Source organism: Pseudochaenichthys georgianus, chromosome 10 (assembly GCF_902827115.2).
Source record: "Pseudochaenichthys georgianus chromosome 10, fPseGeo1.2, whole genome shotgun sequence".
In the NCBI taxonomy this organism is placed as follows: Eukaryota; Metazoa; Chordata; class Actinopteri; order Perciformes; family Channichthyidae; genus Pseudochaenichthys; species Pseudochaenichthys georgianus.
The window spans coordinates 21,925,455-21,946,703 of NC_047512.1; the positions used below are offsets into that span (position 1 = coordinate 21,925,455).

The 21,249-nt window shown below is 40.1% G+C and overlaps 1 protein-coding gene across 1 annotated transcript; it reads left to right on the plus strand.

Moving 5' to 3' along the window:
* Positions 1-863: 863 nt before the first annotated feature.
* On the plus strand, positions 864-1,772 carry LOC139434546 (uncharacterized; the record flags this gene model as incomplete). The annotated part of the gene is made up of 1 exon (XM_071204497.1): positions 864-1,772. A coding segment is annotated over one exon (906 nt), but the record flags the coding sequence as incomplete, so codon positions are not given.
* Between the last annotated feature and the right edge of the window lie 19,477 nt (positions 1,773-21,249).

Below are 21,249 nucleotides of genomic sequence, written 5' to 3' on the forward strand. Positions count from 1 at the left end.
GATCCCACAGAACTGTATGTAATTTGTACTGTATTGATTGTACTTGATTGTATTGCATTGTATATTACCATTAAAGTGGATTATTGTTTAACGGTTACTTGTATGATCTGGATTCCCTTCCTGTAAGATAATGGCTTGTGTAGGGACGCGAGGAGATTTGGAAATGCGGCCTAATTAACATTTAAATCTCCTAACAAGGTTCCTGCAGTAGAGAAATTAGTTGCTCCCCAAGGTCTGTGCTCTGTGGCCTCCTCTTTGTGGAACGCTGGGCCGCCGCTGCTGGTGTGGATCCCTGGGGGCTACGGGACCTAGAGGGCCTCCTCTCTGCAGAGGTTGTGGGTACCAGAGGTGGTGGGGCTGTAGGTGGTGTGGGTGTGCGTGGGCCTGAATATCCAGATGCTGCTCCTGGTGTAGATGCTCTCTCTATCTCTTCTAATGGGGAAGGATTTCCCAAGCTGCTTGTAGAACTATATTAAAAGAAACAACAACATGAAATCAATTAAAATATTTTTTCCTGGGATTAATTTATGCAATATGAACATATTTATGTAATTTAAAATAAAGTCTTTCATACCCTTTGCAATACATCATGACAAATTACAAAGTTACACAATTATATAAATAAAAAAATGTGCATACATACCTCCTTTGCTGTATATATGGCAAAATGAAGGACATTATATCTGAATACTTCCAGGCCTTCTGCGAGCCACCTGCAGATCCACTGGGGATGGACTTCTTCCGGTTTTTGACGAAAGCATCCCTCAGTGACTTCCATTTCGCCTTGCAAATGTCGACTGAAAAAAAGAATAGATTCCGATTAATAAAATGATTTCACTTATTAATTCTTTGCTTGTTTTTCCCTTCACAGATACTTGGCTTCCGGGGACTCACTGGTCAGCCTAGCATTCAGCTATCGCCTAGGATGCAGTACTGTGAGAGAAGCTGTCCATTTGGTGTGTGCAGCCATTGAAAAAATGATGATGGAGAGGTTCCTACCCAGGCCAACAGAAGACACGTGGAAGGAGGTTGCACAAGGATTCTGGGAAAAATGGAATTTCCCAAATTGCTTGGGAGCAATAGACGGAAAGTACATCGTCACCCAAGCACCACCACTGTCTGGGAGTCAGTACTTCAATTATAAGAAGACTTTTTCCATAGTGCTTTTGGCACTTGTTGATGCTGACTACAGGTTCCGAGTGATTCAAGTGGGGGACTTCGGAAGAACAAGTGATGGTGGGGTGTATGCCGGATCGGATTTGGGGAAAGGACTGGAGGCCAGAACACTTCATGTTCCAACCAGTACCTCTCTACCTGGTGCTGCTCACCTGGGTGAGATGCCATTCGTCATGGTGGGTGATGCAGCTTTCCCACTCAAGCCATACCTGATGAGACCATACCCTGGAAAGAACCTCACTCAACAAAAGAGGATTTTAAACTACAGACTTTCCAGAGCAAGGATGGTGGTGGAAAATGCCTTCGGCATTCTGGCCTCCAGGTGGAGAATCTTCCATCATCGCATCAACCTGCACCCGAAAAACGTGGACAAGCTTGTGGTGGCTGCATGCATCCTACACAACTTCCTGCTGGCCCCTAGTGAAAACCAGAGGTTGCTGGATGAGGAAGAGCAGCAAGGAAGACACATGGCACCAGTGAGAAACATGGGAGGAAACAGGGCATCAAGAGAGGCCTGTAATGTGAGGGAGGCTTTCTGCACCTTCTTCAACTCTCCTGAGGGCAGTGTGTCTTGGCAGGACAGGATGGTGTGATTACTGGAACACACACAAGTTACGACAAAATGATTGAAAGATGTGTTTTTTCATTCCAGAGAATTCGAAAAAGCAAAAAAGTATTAGTTGTTGTACTCTCAAAGACAGGTTATTGTTGCATTTGTAAAAAACTGTTCTTTATTTTTTATATCCTATGTTATTATGTATTTTTTTGATAATACATTTCATAATAAATAGTTTTGTCTGACAAATTATTCTTGTCTGTCCTCACAATTTATCTGACTATAAATTCAAGGTTATACTCTGGGTAGTTGTTTTTTCAATGATGTAAAAAAATATTACAAAGCAAAATGTAGTAGCCCTATATTTGATGAATTACTGTACTATTGTACAATGGCACTTGTGAAATACAATTTCCTGTTTTACTACAATACCTCAGAGGGAAATATTATTTCTTCATTTTACATTTTTCTGATAGCTATACTTTAAAATGAATACAAAATAAATTGAATATTAAAATATATTATCATTATAATGGGTTAAATAAAACTATTGATCCCTGGGCAAAATTCACAAGCTAAAGTATAGTTAAAAAAACAGTATATAACAATATATATGATGGGAATTTATGCATCTAGGTTTCTACAAAATGTTCTCAGACAGAAGGGTGTCGCTCTGACCATTGTCAGGCAATTATCATATGGATGTTGGGGGTTGTAATTAACATGATGCTTCCCCTTCTGTCTGCCCCATTGGCTTCAATCCTGTGTCTCATCTGTATATGTGATTGATTCTGTTAAATGCAATAACTCTTTATATAAATACAAAATCATATAATATATATATACAGTATATATATGTTTATATTTGGATATAGGAAATAAGATCTTACTTTCTTGTGAAATGCAAGTTTACTATTTTTTTGTAATGACTTTCACAACATGTTAAACTGAATGGCTCTCTACTGTACATACAAGTATTCATTAACTTTAAAACATTAATATTTACCTTCCACTCCAATAACTCCACCGACTAAACACCAGACCTTGTCCTTTCTGACGTTGTCTTTGTAGTATTGATGGGTTATGTCATACAAAATAGTGTGTTTTTCCACTTCGATGATGAATCGCTCTTCGTCCATTTTGGGTGTCGTGTTGTGAAAGGGGGTCTGCAACACGAGTTTATTTGGGGGATGGGCCTGGGCCAGATGAACGTTCCACTTCCTGCCTGCGCCGCGCTGCGCCGCTTCAAAAATAGGATTCATCCTATATTTTAGAAATTCCTTGCGGCGAGGAGCTTCTGGGACGCGCCGAGCCGCGGCGTGGCGTGGCGTGGCGCGGCGCGTCTGGTGGAACAGCACCCATTGACTAGAGTGGCCGCGATCCTTACGACCGCCGCGGCGCAGCCGTAACGCGGCGCAGACGCTCCTGGTGCGTTTAGGGGGTCAGGCTCCTCTCCCTCAGGGGCCTCTCCCTGATCTGTTGCAGGCTCATAGTCTGTATCACTGTTGTCTTCCATTTCTGAGACATCTTCCTCTATCTCCTCTTCATCTGGTTCAATCTCCTCTTCATCTGGTTCAATCTCCTCTTCATCTGGTTCAAAAATGTGTCCAGAGCCTCTCGTACAGAAAATCGCCTAATCGGTCGCCTGCTCATTGTGTCAATGAGTCAAATGTGAGCAAGGCACAAATATAACTGCTTGAGAGCCAGTAATGGAGGCGCATTTAGCCCGAGAAAGTGAGAAGTTTGTGTTTCTCGAGGGGCACAGAGCTCGCACCTGTGAGAAGGTATGATACATATATCATACAGCGTGAGAAAGGGAGAGGTTCCCGTAACGTGTGTGTGTGTAGATGTTTTCCATCTGCAGGATGAACATAATACACACTCATACCCATTCATTTTCTATGGCGGTCAAATCTGACCGAAAACGTCAAGGGTGTTTCACTGTTGAATAAATCACTCAAAATTCAATGCAAGTGGTGATCATCAAGTGTATACGTTCAGAGGCCTAGTGTGGAGGATAACATAAGGTATTGAGGCAATCGGATGAAAAACACAATATTTATGATTAAAATAAAAGTAATTCGGTCACTTTTGACCCGAAACGCAAGAGAAGGGTTAAAGCACGTTATTGAATAGGTTTTATTTGAAGAAAACATTTAAATATTAAGAGTAGCCTACATACAAAATTGGGGGAAAGTAGAAGGCATGATATAAATATAGATGTTACATTCCCTACTGGGCTAAGGGAACCAAAGGGAAGTAACAAAATATAAAATGACCGGGCGAGAGAAAAAGGAGAGGAAACGGATCTCTGAAGCCACAAATTGAGGGTTTAATGGACAAAAAAGAAAAACAGGCTCACCAGCCAACTTGTAAAGTAAACTAAGGTACCAATGTATACCGGAACACAACTCCTAACAATGCACAAATGTACAGGCTGCACACACGGCGACAGAGACAGGCTGCACACATGCAGCCAGAGGAGAAGGAGAGAGACCACTGCAGCCTTCCTCAGGTCCTTTATAGGCCCTGATTGAGGATTGGGAGCACCTGGGGAGAGGCTGCACCTGGGTAATCAGAGGGAGAGAGAGAAAGACACATACCCACACAAACACTACGGCACGTAACATTAGAATAGAAAATATCAAGAAGATACTGTAGTGATCTCTACAATAAAACAGTTTAGTGCAGGACGTCCAAAGATATTAACAGGAGGAAGTGCAAAACAGACAAACTAATAAGGCTTTATGTAAACATTAAAGATTACTTTAAGTTAAGGTCTTCTTTTTTGTGGGTTATCCACAGATAAATATGAAGTCTGACAAAGTACTTAACGTCCAATATATTGCATAATTTATTTTGGCACTTGACAATCACCTTCCCTGAATTGTACTCAGGTGTAAATAAAGTCTGATTTAAGGGTTGTTTATATTTCACATCATTAATCAGAATCTGCAAAGTAACTAAAATAAATGTAGTGGAGTAAAAATACCAGGTTAACCTCTGAATTGTAGTGGAGTAGAACAAAGTAGTATGCTGCTGTAACAAAAACATTTCCCAACTTGGGATTAATAAAGTATATCTTATCTTAAGATGATCGATGGCTACTGCCATATTTGCAAAATTTGCCTCTGAGCTGTTGGAGTCTACCGGACCAGGTCCGTCCTCCGCGCAGATCGTTTGGATATGGCCAGAGCGGGGTCGCCGTCCGGATCTGCCGATGACCTTTCTTAGTTCTGAGGGAAAAGGAATTGTGTCCTAGACACTATTCTCTGTTAGCTGTACAAAACTAGACTTTGCACTCCAATGGATTGTTTCTTCAAATAAGCACTTTATTACACAGTTCAACAAAGATATATCAATCCATACTACACCACAAAACGCCAGCGCCTTGGACCCCTTCTTGAGTTCCCACCGTGACAAGCTCGTCAGTGTGAGATCCCAGTAGAAGTGTGTGCCGAATTCTGAATATATCTTGTTCTTTATAGTATTTGCTGTGAAGCCCCCACCTTTGGTGCTCTCTGTGCTGCAATCTGCCTTTTCTGCCCAGCAACACCCAGTTTTAGCTAAGGTCAGGCCAGGGCCATACTCCCTTTTCCTAATTACCTGTTTTAACTGGTTTTCTCACAAGACAGTTGCACCTGGTGTGGCTCAGGGCCCCACATACCGTACCATGGTGTTCTGTCCTTGAAGATAACAGGATGTAGCCGGCCAGCAGTAAACTTTAACACGTTATTTTTCCACTCAGACAGCTCAATGTTTTTAGCGTTTCCTATAACAGGATTTACTATATCTTATATTCACAGTTACTTTTTGCCTTATCTTTATAATTCAATCCCCCTTTTGCCGCATTCTAATGATTGGGGCAACAAAACAACGCTATTGTTTATGTACATTTATGTCAGCTGTTTTAGGCTTCTGTCTCTCTTTCCCACATTCTGCCATACGGTGGTACTGGTGGTGCTGTCGGGAAAGTGTCCATTGCTGCTGCTTCTTCTTCGCCTTCCTCAATGTCTGGGTTGTTTTCTAAGGATAGCAAGGCGAGTTGTTGGCCCAGGGGAGTAGAAGGTGCTATGGCGGTACTAATTATTTTGTCCACCATTGAGCGGATACATGGGATGCAGCAGCACCCGCACAAGGTCAAAATTGCTGCAAACACGGCCATTGATATCTTGTGTAGTTTCATTTTGTGGGGAATTTGGATTATTACTTTGGTCAATGATTTGCCTCCCCCTTTCACCCACTATGATAATGATTATTCCAACAATGATGAAAAAACAAAGTGTTAAGGCCAAGCAATAGAGGTGTTGGTTAGGTCCTGAGTTCTTCTTCATCTTCGTTTTTCTTGTAAAAGTTCTTTGGTGTATCAGTGTAGGTGATTGTCTCTTGTGTGGTGTGTGTATGTGATGCGTGTGGTGTACCGCCTACTTTGGGGGAGCGGTCCCTTGTTGTGCCTCCTCGCCGGCTGTTATCTCCTGGGCTGCCGTTGGTTCTCCTGTTGTCTCCTCCTCCTCGGAAGTTGAGTCGATGTCCACACTTGGGGGTTGGGGGGCTTCGGTTGTTTGCCTGATGTTCAGTTGGCCTAGGTCCTGGATGGTGTCAGCGAGGGTCCTGGTAGGTACTGGTGCTTCCACACACCTGCTCCAGTGGTACCACATGTCCCCCTTTCCTTGTAGGCGGACGGCATGGGATGTCCTCTGGGTCACTCGGTCGGGGCCGGAGAGCCTGGGGTTGACAGTCAGCCTCCTGCGTCTCGGGTCCCCCTTTCGGCGTCAGCAACCTGTGTGGAGAAATCTGATACAAATCCTTCAAGCCTACGCTCCGGGCTCTGGGGCCCTCGGCTGTTTGACCCACCAGTGCGTGGCCACTTGGAGCCTGTTGGTGGGGTGTCTTAAAACAACAGACGTCTGTGCACAGGTTTTCTAAATTAATTGTGCAGCTTCAGAATCTTAATACTTGGACTGTGCCCACTAAATAAGAACCCCAACATCTTTAGGTAAACTAAATAACATATTTCAATAGCTCTGAATTTCTGACAAGCATCTGTATTTATTTTTAAATGAAATCCCTGAGATCCCATTAAAAATCTAAATATGATTTGAACTGCTAATGTTTCTGGTAAAGAAACACACTAATGTTATGGATTCAAAAACAACCAAAATCACAATACTAACAAAGTGAACGGCTTCCTGGTGATACTGCTTCTACCCGTCAGTTCTTAGATATTATCCCGCTGAAAAAAAGAATACACAATTCCAACAAACTGTCCTCAAATGTCTTTCTATTATGTATTTAGATTACATGTATATCCCCATAATGACCTCAACAATAAAGTCTATGGCTTTTACTTCTTTACCAGGCTAGTTACATGATGTTGTCCAAATTACATTCTATCTCATTACATTACTATGTTTTAACTTTAACTGTAAATATGTTCTTTCTACATTTCAAACCTTAGTTACTTTAATACCTGTTGAAACATTAGTTGACACATTACTCACCGGTCAGCTTCTTCAGTATTTCATTCTGGACTGACATCTCTCTGGTAGCCCCTTGGCCACTGATTCTTTATCTGTGTTACCTGCTATAACTCAATCAATATTAGAGACATGTCAACATTCATCAAACAGTGTGTTATCCCCAAATATGGAGCAGGTCAATTCTAAAACTGTCAATCAATGATCAGATTGAACAATGGAGTTGGGCAGCAGGTCCCTTTCAGTCCCTAAATGAAAAATGTACATTGTAAAGTTTACACTCCCCCTTTTTTACACATTATCTCATGTGTAAACAAAAACCTGTATGGGAATAAAACCTTCAGGTCATAATGGATTATAAGACAATACCAAACATTTTTCCCAAATGTACATCCATTATTTCCACAGTAAACACTTCAGTGAAATGAAGTGTTTCTCTCCATCTTTCAGTCCTAAAAGAAACAGAATCTTCAAATGTCATAGTTTGAGTTTCACATTCTGCAAACCGCCACCTCCTGTGGGAGTGAAATATCAAGTAGGTTAGAAACGGTTTCCCCTTTTGTGCAATGTTAGGAAACCTCTCATTTCACACATTATTATCACACAGAAATAATGTGTTAGTCCAAAAACATGCTTGATTAGTCATCGTTTTAAATCATGTAGTTGCACTGATCAGATGCAGACATACACACACTCACACTGTCAGGTTGTAAAGTCAGGTTTTGGTCAGGTACACCTCAGAGTCAGTCATTGACAGTGCCTTCCCAAGTTACCCTGTCTGTCAGGGTCAAAGGTCAGTTGGTCTCAGTCTTTTTGGCCATGTGTCGTGCCCTGCAGAGATGTTCCAGCACAGGCCAGCATCCTCCATCTATAGAAATCTGTATATATGGAGCGCCATCATTTATTAATTCACAATTACAACTATAATGTTCAAGATATCTCTGTTTTCCCAAATTCCCTGAAAAGTGTTAGCCAAAAAATGTCACTTCCTTATTGTACTACTACTGCAGTTCATTTACACCTAATCAATATCAACACGTCTAATAGATGTAATTCAGAAACTTGTGTACATCACTATTATCTTGTGTCAAAACATTATCAGGATCTGTAAAACTCTGCTATGTATTCCATAACTCATTCTATTAATTTATCTTCAATTCTGGTGCACTTAAAGAACAATGTTACCCTCTTTAACAGTGCGTGGAACCCTGGGTGTCCTGAACATGTAACAATCACTCCTTCCTTTATCAAGGACCTAAAAACAGAAGTAATTTCATCAATGGTTTGTAGCTGAACTTAGGAATCATCCCTCATGGTAGGTATGTTTTTACTTTTTAACATCTCTAAATGTCAGTTAATTACCAACTAAATGAATGTCCATTAGGAGGTGGTGCCGCTAGTCCTCTAAACTCATAATCTGGTGCTGTGCGCTTCCTGTGAAGCTGCAAGTAAGATTTTAAAACCCACTGCAGGGTGGGTCGAGTGACCCCTCCTCCCTATTGGTCGTCAATAATATGCACCCTTCTAATGGGTGATTGAAGGCCCCACATTATTTCCCATTTCAGCCTCAGCCCTCTTTACTCTAAAATTACTTTTTAAATAGGAATATGTAGAAATGGAACAAATATTCAATCTTCAGAAAAGTTCTTAACCAATGTCTATCTGGTGACTAGCCAACATATTTTAAAATATCAGATGTATAAAAATAAGCCTAAATACTCCCTTACCATCAAAGTCCAAATTTAGACACAAGGTGAACAGTTTTGGTAACGGACAATTTAATCTAAAAACAAAACAAAATTGGACTTGTGTCCTTGTTTTTTGTTCTTCAAAATACATTAGCAAATACCCTGCGAAGTATTCACAACCTAACTAACCCTCCCTAGGATATGAAATCCATTAATCCCTTTACTCATAGTTAGTTTATATGTCTAAATTATTATGTGTGACCTAATAATCAGATGTCTTGTTTGTCAACCAAGAATATTAAACTTTAATCTTTTCAGTATTCCAGACCATCGTTTAAACAATCAGCCTCCCCTCTCAAACACTAATGTTATTGTTGTACACCACCCTCTGGAAAACTCTTGCACAGTTATGCTGTCAAATCATCGCATATTTTCCTCAGAGTCTGAACCGTCTGAGACCAGCCTGTCTCAAGATCTTGTCACATTGTGAACAGTCAGTAATGCGTTGTCCTCTGCAGCTGTAGTCAATAGGATCAATGAAACTCTTGCACTGGGATGTCCTGAGGGGGAAGGCACCTCTGGATCAATGTGCTACAGTCAGCAGACACAAGTTGTCCTCTGCACAGCAGGAATCCCCAAAAACTGCTGTTTCTCTTCCCACCACTGTTGCCTTGACAACGAGGTACACGCAAAATGTCAAACCCTCCTCAGATGCGTTCTTTGCACAGTTCTTCTGTTTCTGTAGTGAGCAACTCTTCACCAACACACTGATTCAGAGTACAACCCAAAGGTGGCGCACAACTTTCCAGTGCCGCTGTAAATCACAATAAATCAGCAACTGGAGATAAACTTAATTTAAATCTCTCCCCCAAAGGGTTACAAAATAAAACGGCTGAGTGTCTATATGGTCAGGAATGCTGAAACATGGGAATGTTAAAACAAATCAATGGCAGTAGTCTACCCAGATTCTTTACTCCATTAAAAGTAGTAAAACCACATTGTAAAATCTCTTTTGTCTAGTTGAAGTCCTGCTTACTTCATCTTTAAAATCTTCTTTAATTTGAAACCACAAAAGGTCTTTAATGGTATCAATTGTGGACTTCCTTAATATGAATTGTAAATGCAACATATGTTCTCTGTAGAACACAGATATGACAGTAGCTGCTGAAACTGGTTAATAGCAGTTTTCTGTCAACCTAGTTAAGCATGTTGTTGTTATATCTAGTAAATATATTTTTATTTCATGTTTACTCACAAAACAATATGACATTATTTAGAAACAAGTTTTACTCTCTCTGAACTCTTCAAAACATCTACTTGTCTTTCTCTTTCCTCCCTGTGCCCTGCCAACACACTCTCACTCCCTAAGCGTCCAATAGCGACGTTTGGTCAGTGTCCGTGGCGTCCAATTTTGACGCTCCTAGGCTCCTTCAGCTTCATAAAGGGACGCAAATAGCTTTCAACTGATTGCAATGTATTCCCATCTGCGTCGTTATTTGACGCTCATGGAAGCACGGTATTCGTTTATGCCGGCTGCCCTTAAAGGCAATGTGAGCATCCATTCCCATTGGATAACGGAGAATTTTACACCCGGAAGTAAGTACTCCTCTTACTGTCGATTGATTTTACAGTGATATCTGCACTACTCATCGACTAAAAAACACCAGATTATCCTTGTTAATTACACAACATTGATTGGTTTAAATTGTGTGCAATGCTTTTGTATTTTTCCCCTTCGATTCGGAGAAACAAATATGTTTTCTGAGTAAAGGATGGCAGAAGACACTACACTACCCAGAATCCCCAGCTATCGTTTGGCCTACACCATGTGCTCTGTTTGACAAACCACGTTTTTTTCACCATTCATTCCGATGGCTGGCGTCTATGTCACGTGATCTTCAAATTTCTCCCTGCAGAAAAAGAAAACATGGCCGAAATTCGTTTTATTCTAGGTGTAAAATGCCTATTTTAAAGTTAGTTTGGCCATTAAAATGCGTTTTGATGTCATTTGATGCGAGAAATATGAGTTGTTATTTCAGATTATGTGTGCAGTGGATGTACATGATCTTTAGTTTGCTAGTTATTACGAAGATTACTTCAGGAAATCGCGACGTTTTCATTGTTACCAAGGTGGTTGCTAGGGACGCTGCTATCGATATTATTTCTGTTATGTTGTGTAACTGTTTAATGGTGTTATCTTTATTGCTACCCCCTTCCCCGTCAATGTATAGTGTTGGTCCACAGCCTAAACATATTAGTTTAACAAAATCCGCATCTAAAGATAGCCTACGTTATTTCCCCCCTGTGCAATTCCAGTTTCACATCTCACAGCACATCGTCATTAACAAATACCGGAAACAGACCAAAATAATAATAATACCTTATTCCGAGTGTGCTTGCTTTTCTCTTTGAAAGTCATCACATAACGGCATTGTAATACACGGTTCGGCTGCATTACATATTACATATCTGCCGTAGTTCTGTATTTATAGAGCCCTGATGAGAAGACAAACATGAGGAACTGAAAACGTGACGTGGATCATAAATATATCAGCCATTAAACAACATCTTACATTTCTTTTCACACAATACGTCTCCTTGCAGTATCAACACTAATTCGGCTCACTTTTATATTTGATCCAATTGGTAGATAGGCTGTATTTACACCATAAAGGTGCACAGCTGATATCAAGGGACACCTGGTGGTTAAAGCATGTTATTGAATTTCAATATTTTTATTATTAGATATTAATACGATCCCTATAAAGTATATTCATTACTCGTTATTCTCTACTAATTGTTAATTAAAGACTGTATGTAATGACTATTTTGCACATCCCGTTCAAGATTTCAAGATTTTCTAAGGTTTATTGACATATCATATAGGCCTACACAACTGTGGTGTAGTTCTGCACTGAATGAAAAACTTGGGTTGCAGGTTCCTCAATAGTGCATTACAAGACATCTATCAATATTTGTGCATACCTCCAGCAATGTTAACTATGTTGAAGCACTTATTTTAACTGATATTATACATAATGTATTACTCTTATAAGATGTATGTAGATATTTCATCTCCGGCCTTGTCAGGTATTGAACAATCAATAAATAAAGAACACAGAATTGTTGAATATAAAACACAGAATTTATGTGATTATACTAAATGATTTTCAAATAAACACAACTGCATATTTAACTGTTACACATGCTGATGTAACGCAAATGTTCCAACTTGGGATCAATAAAGTATATCTTATCTTAAGCTGATCGATGGCTACTGCCATATTTGCAAAATGTGCCTCTGAACCTTGACAAGTGCATGTTTCAGGCTTATCAATTAATGTAATGTAATGTTATCACAGGGGTCACACACATAAGACCAGCTGTTAAATAAAGCTCTTCTGACCTTAGCTGGCATGTGGGTATATATATTAATACTGCCCATATTGGGCACAAGCAATTTTCACCCATTTATTAATTATATGTTTTAAATGTGAGTGTTTCCTGTCCCCTAAACCTCCAGGGATGTACACAGTTTAATACTGGCAACTTCTTATTATGGGAAATACGAAAACGTCTTTTAAAACTACAACTCCCAGTAGAGACGTGCCATAGAGAACATGTTGCGAAACAGAATAGCCAGCATGTGTAGTTCTGGGGACGGGGTGGGGGAGGGGGGACGCGGTGGACCCGTTCAAATCCAGTTTTGGACAGTCTGCCGTGGTTCCATCCCATTTCAAGTGCTGTTCGAGAATCGGCGCACACTCTCCAATCACAGAGCTTGAGGACTATCACGGGGTTTGTCAAGAGCACATGGTGTAGTCCAAACGATAGCTGGGGATTCTGGGTAGTGTAGTGTCTTCTGCCATCCTTTACTCCTGGGAATGGACGCTCACATTACCTTTAAGGGCAGCCGACATAAACGAATGTCGTGCTTCCATGAGCGTCAAATCCCGACGCAGATGGGAATACATTGCAATCAGTTGAAAGCTATTTGCGTCCCTTTATGACGCTGAAGGAGCCTAGGAGCGTCACAATTGGACGCCACTGGTCAGTGCAACGGGCACTGACCAAACGTCGCTATTGGACGCTTAGGGAGTGAGAGTGTGTTGGCCCTGCAGCTGCCGGCTCAAGTTTCCTCTCATCAATCACCGGTGTGTTTGTGCAACACCTCTGTCATGCGTAACCATTTAACAGATTCATTCTGACTGACAAACTCATAACAACCTCCCGTTTACTTTCTACTCTTTCTTCATAAACTTACAAACACAATTAATGTCTACTAATGATATTATAAAAACACTAGGTGGAATAATCCACTATTATGTTCAATTTGAATCAAACTTTAACCTGCTTCATATACTCAGCAAACAGTATTATTACTTTCCCTCAACGTTACTGTATGCAATAAATGCCTTCGAAATATAAGTAAACTTCTCAGTAAATGACAAATACCACGAAATTCACAATGCAATGTTTCTTTCAAATATCTACGACACATTGATCTATTAATCTTCAATGTTATTCCCTCCTTCTTCAGACCACTCGATTATTCACACACTTGTTTTAAATTCAATGCTCTTTCTTCATGCATTTTAAGAAGAGAGAGAGAAAAAAGAAGGAGGGGGGTGTGGGTACTCTCACAGACACCCCGGCTTGAACAGGCATTCCATGAGGAGGGGGGCTTCCTTGAAACAAGAATGACTTCGTATCTATTTATCTGACTAGGTTAATATGTGTTCACTTGTATTTATTAATACACTGGACAAATCTTGTCGTTACTCTTAATGTCCTTATTCTTATTTATTTGAATGTCCGTGGAGCAACACAGAATATTGAAGAACAGAGGGCAGCTGACCACAAATGAGCTTCCCCTGTTATATAAACATTAATATATTCCTTCTGACTGACAAGCGTTCAAAAACCCTCCTGTTTATCACTTAGGCTACTACTTTTTGTTTTATTCATAACCTAAAAATACAATTGTGATGAGTAGCTTGCTCTTTTTCTGATTGAAACAAAGAGTATACTCTTCTACAGAATCCGAAAGTGGGGGGAGATTCTTTCACAGACAAATACTGACACCCCGGCTCCGGCTGGAGCTCTCAGCCTTTTCAAGAGAAGGGGGGCTTCTTTCAACAACTAACAACAAACTATTGGTATACCAAAACATTTACCAACATAAAACAAGGTCTTTACGAATCAACAATGACAACCAACAGACAGAACAATCAACAAACAGCAAACATTGTACACAGATATATTAGCTACTGATACGGCGACCAGTTTTACACCTTACTATTGGCTACTTGTTTGACAAGTTTGACACCTTTCTTTTAGATACTAGAGTCTCCCCTAGTTTTACACTGTACTATTGGCTACTTGTTTGACAAGTTTGACACCTTCTCGTTGGACCGCGGCGGATCCTCATAAATTACGGGTTCCACCCGCTTCTCATCACAGATTTGTTTATACCCTTGTTGATCTATTCAGTGCACACCATTTTATTTACGTTTTATCTTTACTTTTTAGCTGAGACAATTATTTCTGCCATTTTCACACAATCCTAAAATTTAGTGGTATTTCAAACACATCTATTTGTTGTAACAGGCAGATGCTTACCTTGATTCTGAATTACCCGGGTTTTTGATTGTGTGAGATGGTTTCTTGTAAAAGCCGTAAACTCAATGTTTTTTGGTGTCCTCTCAGAAAGTCATCGGTGTCCGGACTTCCCGCTCTAGACCATCACGTCACGAGGTCACCAAGCTGTTGGAGTCTACCGGACCAGGTCCGTCCTCCGTGCAGATCGTTTGGATATGGCCAGAGCGGGGTCGCCGTCCGGATCTGCCGATGACCTTTCTTAGTTCTGAGGGAAAAGGAATTGTGTCCTAGACACTATTCTCTGTTAGCTGTACAAAACTAGACTTTGCACTCCAATGGATTGTTTCTTCAAATAAGCACTTTATTACACAGTTCAACAAAGATATATCAATCCATACTACACCACAAAACGCCAGCGCCTTGGACCCCTTCTTGAGTTCCCACCGTGACAAGCTCGTCAGTGTGAGATCCCAGTTGAAGTGAGTGCCGAATTCTGAATATATCTTGTTCTTTATAGTATTTGCTGTGAAGCCCCCACCTTTGGTGCTCTCTGTGCTGCAATCTGCCTTTTCTGCCCAGCAACACCCAGTTTTAGCTAAGGTCAGGCCAGGGCCATACTCCCTTTTCCTAATTACCTGTTTTAACTGGTTTTCTCACAAGACAGTTGCACCTGGTGTGGCTCAGGGCCCCACATACCGTACCATGGTGTTCTGTCCTTGAAGATAACAGGATGTAGCCGGCCAGCAGTAAACTTTAACACGTTATTTTTCCACTCAGACAACTCAATGTTTTTAGCGTTTCCTATAACAGGATTTACTATATCTTATATTCACAGTTACTTTTTGCCTTATCTTTATCCTTCAGAACCTTGACAAGTGCATGTTTCAGGCTTATCAATGAACAACAGGAGGGGTCACAGACATAAGACCAGCTGTTAAATAAAGCTCTTCTGACCTTAGGTGTCATGTGGGTATATTAATTCACCCTTTTATTAATTATATGTTTTAAATGTGATAACACCACTGTGTTTCGTATCCCCTAAACCTCCAGGGTGTACACAGTTTAATACCATAGAACATGTTGCGAAACACACAATACAATAGCCAGCATGTGTAGTTCTGGGGGGGGGGGGGGGCTGGACCCGTCCAATCCCAGTTTTTGAAAATCTGCCGTGGTTCCATTCCATTTCATAGAGCTGTGACGCTCAGCGTAACCTTGTCGCACTGCCACTCCAACATCCAATCACAGGGCTTGACTAATCACGGGGTTTGTAAAGCAAGGCGGGTGTTGTATAGAGAGGCGAAGTCCCTCCCTTTCCGGGAGCCTCCATGGGACCCCGGAAGCGTACAATTATACATTGAAGTCAATGGAGAGAGAAAGGTTATCTTTTGATCCCGTTTGAATTGTGCCACGAATGACACATATGATGTTTGTCAATTTAAAAGAATATTTTGCAAGTCAAAAAAATAAAAATGTGTCGTAAAACTGTGAAGTTACACATTTGTTTGTGTGAAACCGCTGAGTGAACTACAGGTCTCTGGTCTCGCACAATACGCGTCACCATCACAAAGACGGCCGTCACGTTAGCAAATTTCACCTGTTTCTTTCAGAATGAGAATAAAAGTATAGTGAACATCACTACAAGTCTGGACATCACTACAAGTCTGGACACGTTGAGAGCTGTATACACGAAAGGGGAGTTAGTCGGTTCTGTAAGAGCCAGCATGCGGGACCGGCTTTACAAGGTTTCGGTGAGTAATATGAGTGCAATGTGTAACGTTAATGTCAGCTAGCTAACATTAGCTAACAAGGTACACTAACGTGTTTTGTTTTAGTAACTAGTTTTCTCCTTAAGAACTTCGTGGTCTCTGTGTATGCTCTGGATAACATTAGTGTTCATAAGAACAAGATACACTCCCGTGTTTTGTTTTAGTTGCTCTTCAGATTGAAGCGGCCAGTTTTATATCGACTATACAGTATATTCTATACTGTATGTGTGATCTCCTTTTACATTTCGTTGTGTCATTTGAGTTTATTTGCTGTGTGTAGATTCAAGGATTTTGGTGACATGAACATGACCATCGCGGAGGCAGTCCAGTTACCATCCTTCTGTCTCCGTGAGGAGGGTGGGTCATATATTCTCAAGGAGAATCACCCATACTGGCACCAGGTCCAAGGGCAGCTGCACATCACAGACCGGAGTCTCTGCTACTTTGTTGTGTGGACCAGAAGGAGGCGATCATCATCCTCATCCCCAAAGACCCTGCATGGCATGGAAATCTCCTCCTCCTGGAAAAATCCTACACCCAGCATATGCTCCCTGTGTTGGCCAGTAGAGAGGAGGACATTTAAATAAACATACTCTTAACACCCTCAGACTCTGCGTTGTGTTTCGTATGTGTGATGGGGTGTTATGCAGAGGGGAGGAAAACAGGACACAGCAGATTGGGATTGTGGTGGAGATGCTGAGCAGTTATTTAATTGTTGCATGTAATTATTATTATACTGTGTTAGTTATTCCATCTTTTGCTGTAACATGGATCTGTATGTAACTTGTTTGACACTCCCTTCTACATCATACACCATCATTATACATGATGGTGTATATAGGATATATATATATATATATATATATTTGTATACATATCTGTAAATTGTATAATTTTATTTAAACGTCTTTTTGATCTCTGTCTATAAACACAAACTGAGTAAGATTGACAATAAAGTTGACTTTGAAAAATATATATATTCCTTATGAAAATAGTTGCCTGTTGGCGAAATGAATCCAAATTAAACGTTGGACTGAACTACAACTACGCCTTTAAATCTCTACGGACTGTTCTTCAGTGGGATGGCAAGTTCCTATCTTTAAACATTTATTAGTTTTTTCTCAACAGATTTGATTTTCTGAAGTTAATTTAACTTTGCCGACCATGTAAGGTCATTATTAAAAAGGTACAATCAATTTGTTTAGGGTTGAATAAAATAATGATAAACATTTCATTTGGATAATTTACTGACAGAATAAGAAACTCAATGATGCTCTACTCACCTGTTCCTTTTTATAAAGTGAAACAGTTGAAACGATAGATTTTAGTAAACTTAAAAACAACCTTCTCCAAAAGCTATCAAGGAATATACCGAATACTTGTTTTAGAACTTTATTACATATTTTTATATAAATAGTTTGAGTGATCCATAATTGACAGAAGCTTGTGTTTACACTGACCTGTTACTCATATATTAATGTCTTTGTAACTTCAGTAAACCACTACCTCACTAATTTCTTTCATTCATCACAGTTCAGTAAACTAAGTGATACATGAACCAGTTTAATAATTATAATAACGTAGGATTGCAACTCTTTGAAACTGTAGGTGGCTCTTAAAAGAGCCGTTGTGTTTGGGTGTGCTGGTCTCAGGTCAGTTTAAGCCCTCTCTCGCGGATGCAGCGGGCCAGCTGGATGTCCTTAGGCATGATGGTGACCCTCTTTGCTTGGTTCATCTTACTGGGGGGGCAGCTACATGGATGTCGGTGCAGTCCACAATCATTGTGCAGTTGAAGGCAGAATGGATGAATGCAGAATGAATTTATTATTGACTCCGAATGAAACACAACTTCATGTCATACAATACATTGACTTTATTTGTAATTGTGTAAAAAAATATGAGCATTGATTAGCAAGCAGGACCTGCAGGAACAGAGCATGGTGATGGATGGAGCTGGGAAGAGAGAAGAATAAAGAAAACAGATCAACTTTATTATCGGATATTAAAAATTCAATTTCAAAACAAGTTGCCGCTCCTACAGTTTTCTAGTGTGTAAAGATGATTTCACATGACCTATGCACAATATCACACTCAATACATGTGTGTCTCTGGGGGGTGCATTGTGCCTTTGATGTATATAAATAATATACCATAACCAAATACTATTACGTACAGTGGAAATCAGGTTGCCAGAGCAGGTCAGTGTGCATGTTCCTCAGGGTCTCAGCAGTTACAGGTGAGGTAAAGAAAATAAAAGAGAAAAAGGTCAGTAACAACACTTTAAAGTAACAACACTTTGAATAATTATCTCTTTTAATAATGTTCTATCAGTAATCACTCAACTACTGTCTTTCCAACAAACAGATTGACTCACTATCATCACAATGAAACACGTCCAGTAGAATGGACCACAGATGGAAATGAGCTATTAGCTATAATCTGGCATATTGCATCTCTTCTCTTTGCTGAAATTAATGTTTTTGTATGCATGGTCCTTCTATAAATAAATAAATAAATACATGTCATGCAAAGCTGCCTGCCTTCCTTCGACTCTCCCTGAACTGCCTGATCTTTTAATGTTCTATGTTAACCATTTGAGCAGATAGCATTAAGTAGAAAAGATCGCAGATGCTAATGTAACGTTAGCCTACCTCCCGCCCCCTTAGCACCTGGTGGAGGGGGCGATAGGCTCCTCTTCAAATGTTTCACAAAATACTTACCATCATGAATACTCTTACTGTTTAACATTTGGGTTTATTTCATGTTAAGGCTAATACAAATGACAAGGCTAAGTAATGTGATGCTAACTAACGTGCTCGCTACTAGCTATGTAGCTAACTTGACTATGTTCCATGCAAAACATGTGTATTACCTGATATGTCTGATCCAACGACTCCTGGTCCTTTCATCAGACGGGAAGCGATAGAACGAGCAAAGTGGTATGATCACTTATGTGATTACAACCTGGTACAAAGCACGCAGGCATCTTGTAAAAGTGAATTTATTTTTAGCAATCTCTTATTTATTGGAGGGAATAAATCAGTTATGAGATCTTCTTCTTCTTCTTCGCTTTAATTACGAGTCGCAACCACTTGGAGCATTATCGCCTGTGACATCACTTACGCGAGCCAGAATGGGATTTGGGATTTGTAGTCTTTATAGTCGCGTATTTTTCATAGTCTTATATTTCAACAGTTTTACGACAAAATGTGACTTTTTTGACATGGAACTTATTGTTTAAGATTGAAAAACATCATATGTGTAGTTCGTGGCACAATTCAAACGGGATCAAAAGATACGTTTTCTCTCTCCATTGAATTCAATGTAAATTTTTTGCTTCCGGGGTCCCATGGGCCGGAAGTAGATGGGCGTGACTTCGCCTCTCTATTCCCAAACAATAGCTGGGGATTCTGGGTAGTGTAGTGTCTTCGGAAACTGGAGTGTCTTAACTCCGAAAAAACTATTTGTTTCTCTGAATCGAAGGTTAAAAACACAAAAGCATTGTACACAATTTAAACCAATCAATATTGTGTAATTAACAAGGATAAACTGATGTTTTTTAGTGGATGAGTAATGCAGATATCACTGTGTAATCATTTGATAGTATGGGGAATATATCCGATTTTATTATGAAAACTTCGAGACCGGAAAAACTGTTTTCACCCACGCTAACTTTACATGGAAGCTGCATACACGTTCCCGGCAATCCGCGCTCACATTTGACTAGGCCCGCGTGCCTTAGCACCGCTGCTATGACTCCATCCTAGGGGAAAGACTGGACGCTAATAAAAGGTGGGTGAAAGTGTTTATCCTGTATGTTGCTGTCTATAGATAACTAAATGTGCATTTAAAAAAGAGGAATAATTTCGGCGAAAACTAAAAGGTACCACGGGGTCAGATTAGAATCTTCCAAAGGGGGTTTCGTTTAGCATGAAACACTTCAAATAACTAAAGGACAAGTTAAACAAGAAAGTAGAAAGAAAGGGAGGTGATAGAAAACTGTTTATGCTAAAAAGTTAGCAATGATTGAGTCAGACCTAAACATTTCAGATGTGTGTACACACACTGCACTGTAACTTTAATCCATGCGTCTTTGCTTTTAAATTAGTCTTTTTAAATGTCATTTCATAATATGTTTCTTAATGTCTTTCATTTTTGTAATAGCCTTGTGTTGAAATGTGCTATATAAATAAACTTGTCTTGTCTATAGTCATCTGGTGAGACACAACTATTTGTAGTTTATTTTTTAAAAGACCTTAAGTAAAACAATTCATTTTTCTTTTTTATATATGATTTATTTTTGCGATTTTCAATACACAAAGATAGCAGCAATACAATGCATTACCCCTGCGATTTCTAACAAAACAACCCCAAGACACAATACATCAGTTACAATTAGACAATAATGTAATAATGAAATAAATAATAATAATAATTTAAAAAAAACACTTAACATGTTCTAAGAAGGGTAGCCATATTTTTGTGAGCCCCTAATACAGTGTTTAATTTTTTCCAATTTCACAAAGTATAGGGCATCCTTTATCCAATGTGTATGAGAGGGGGGACGAGGACTCTTCCAATGCATCAAAATAACGCGCCTAGCCAGCAATGTGAGGAAAGCTACAAGTTCAGCGAAATAGGATGGCAGTAAATGGTCAACGGGTAAGACACCAAACAGGCCAATTAAGGGTGAGGGATGGATGGTAACAGACGTGATAGCTGAGAGTGAGTCAAAGACAGACTTCCAAAACTGAGATAGGGTGGGGCAAGTCCAAAACATGTGGGCGAGATTAGCTGGTCCAAGGTGACATTTATCACAGTTAGGATCAGTACCAGGATAGATGCGAGCTAGTTTACTTTTGGACCAGTGCACTCTATGGACCACTTTACATTGTAAAACCCCGTGGCGGGCACAAATGGATGATGTGTGGACACGTTTCAAAATAGACTGCCAAACCTCCGTCCCTATCTCTATATTGAGG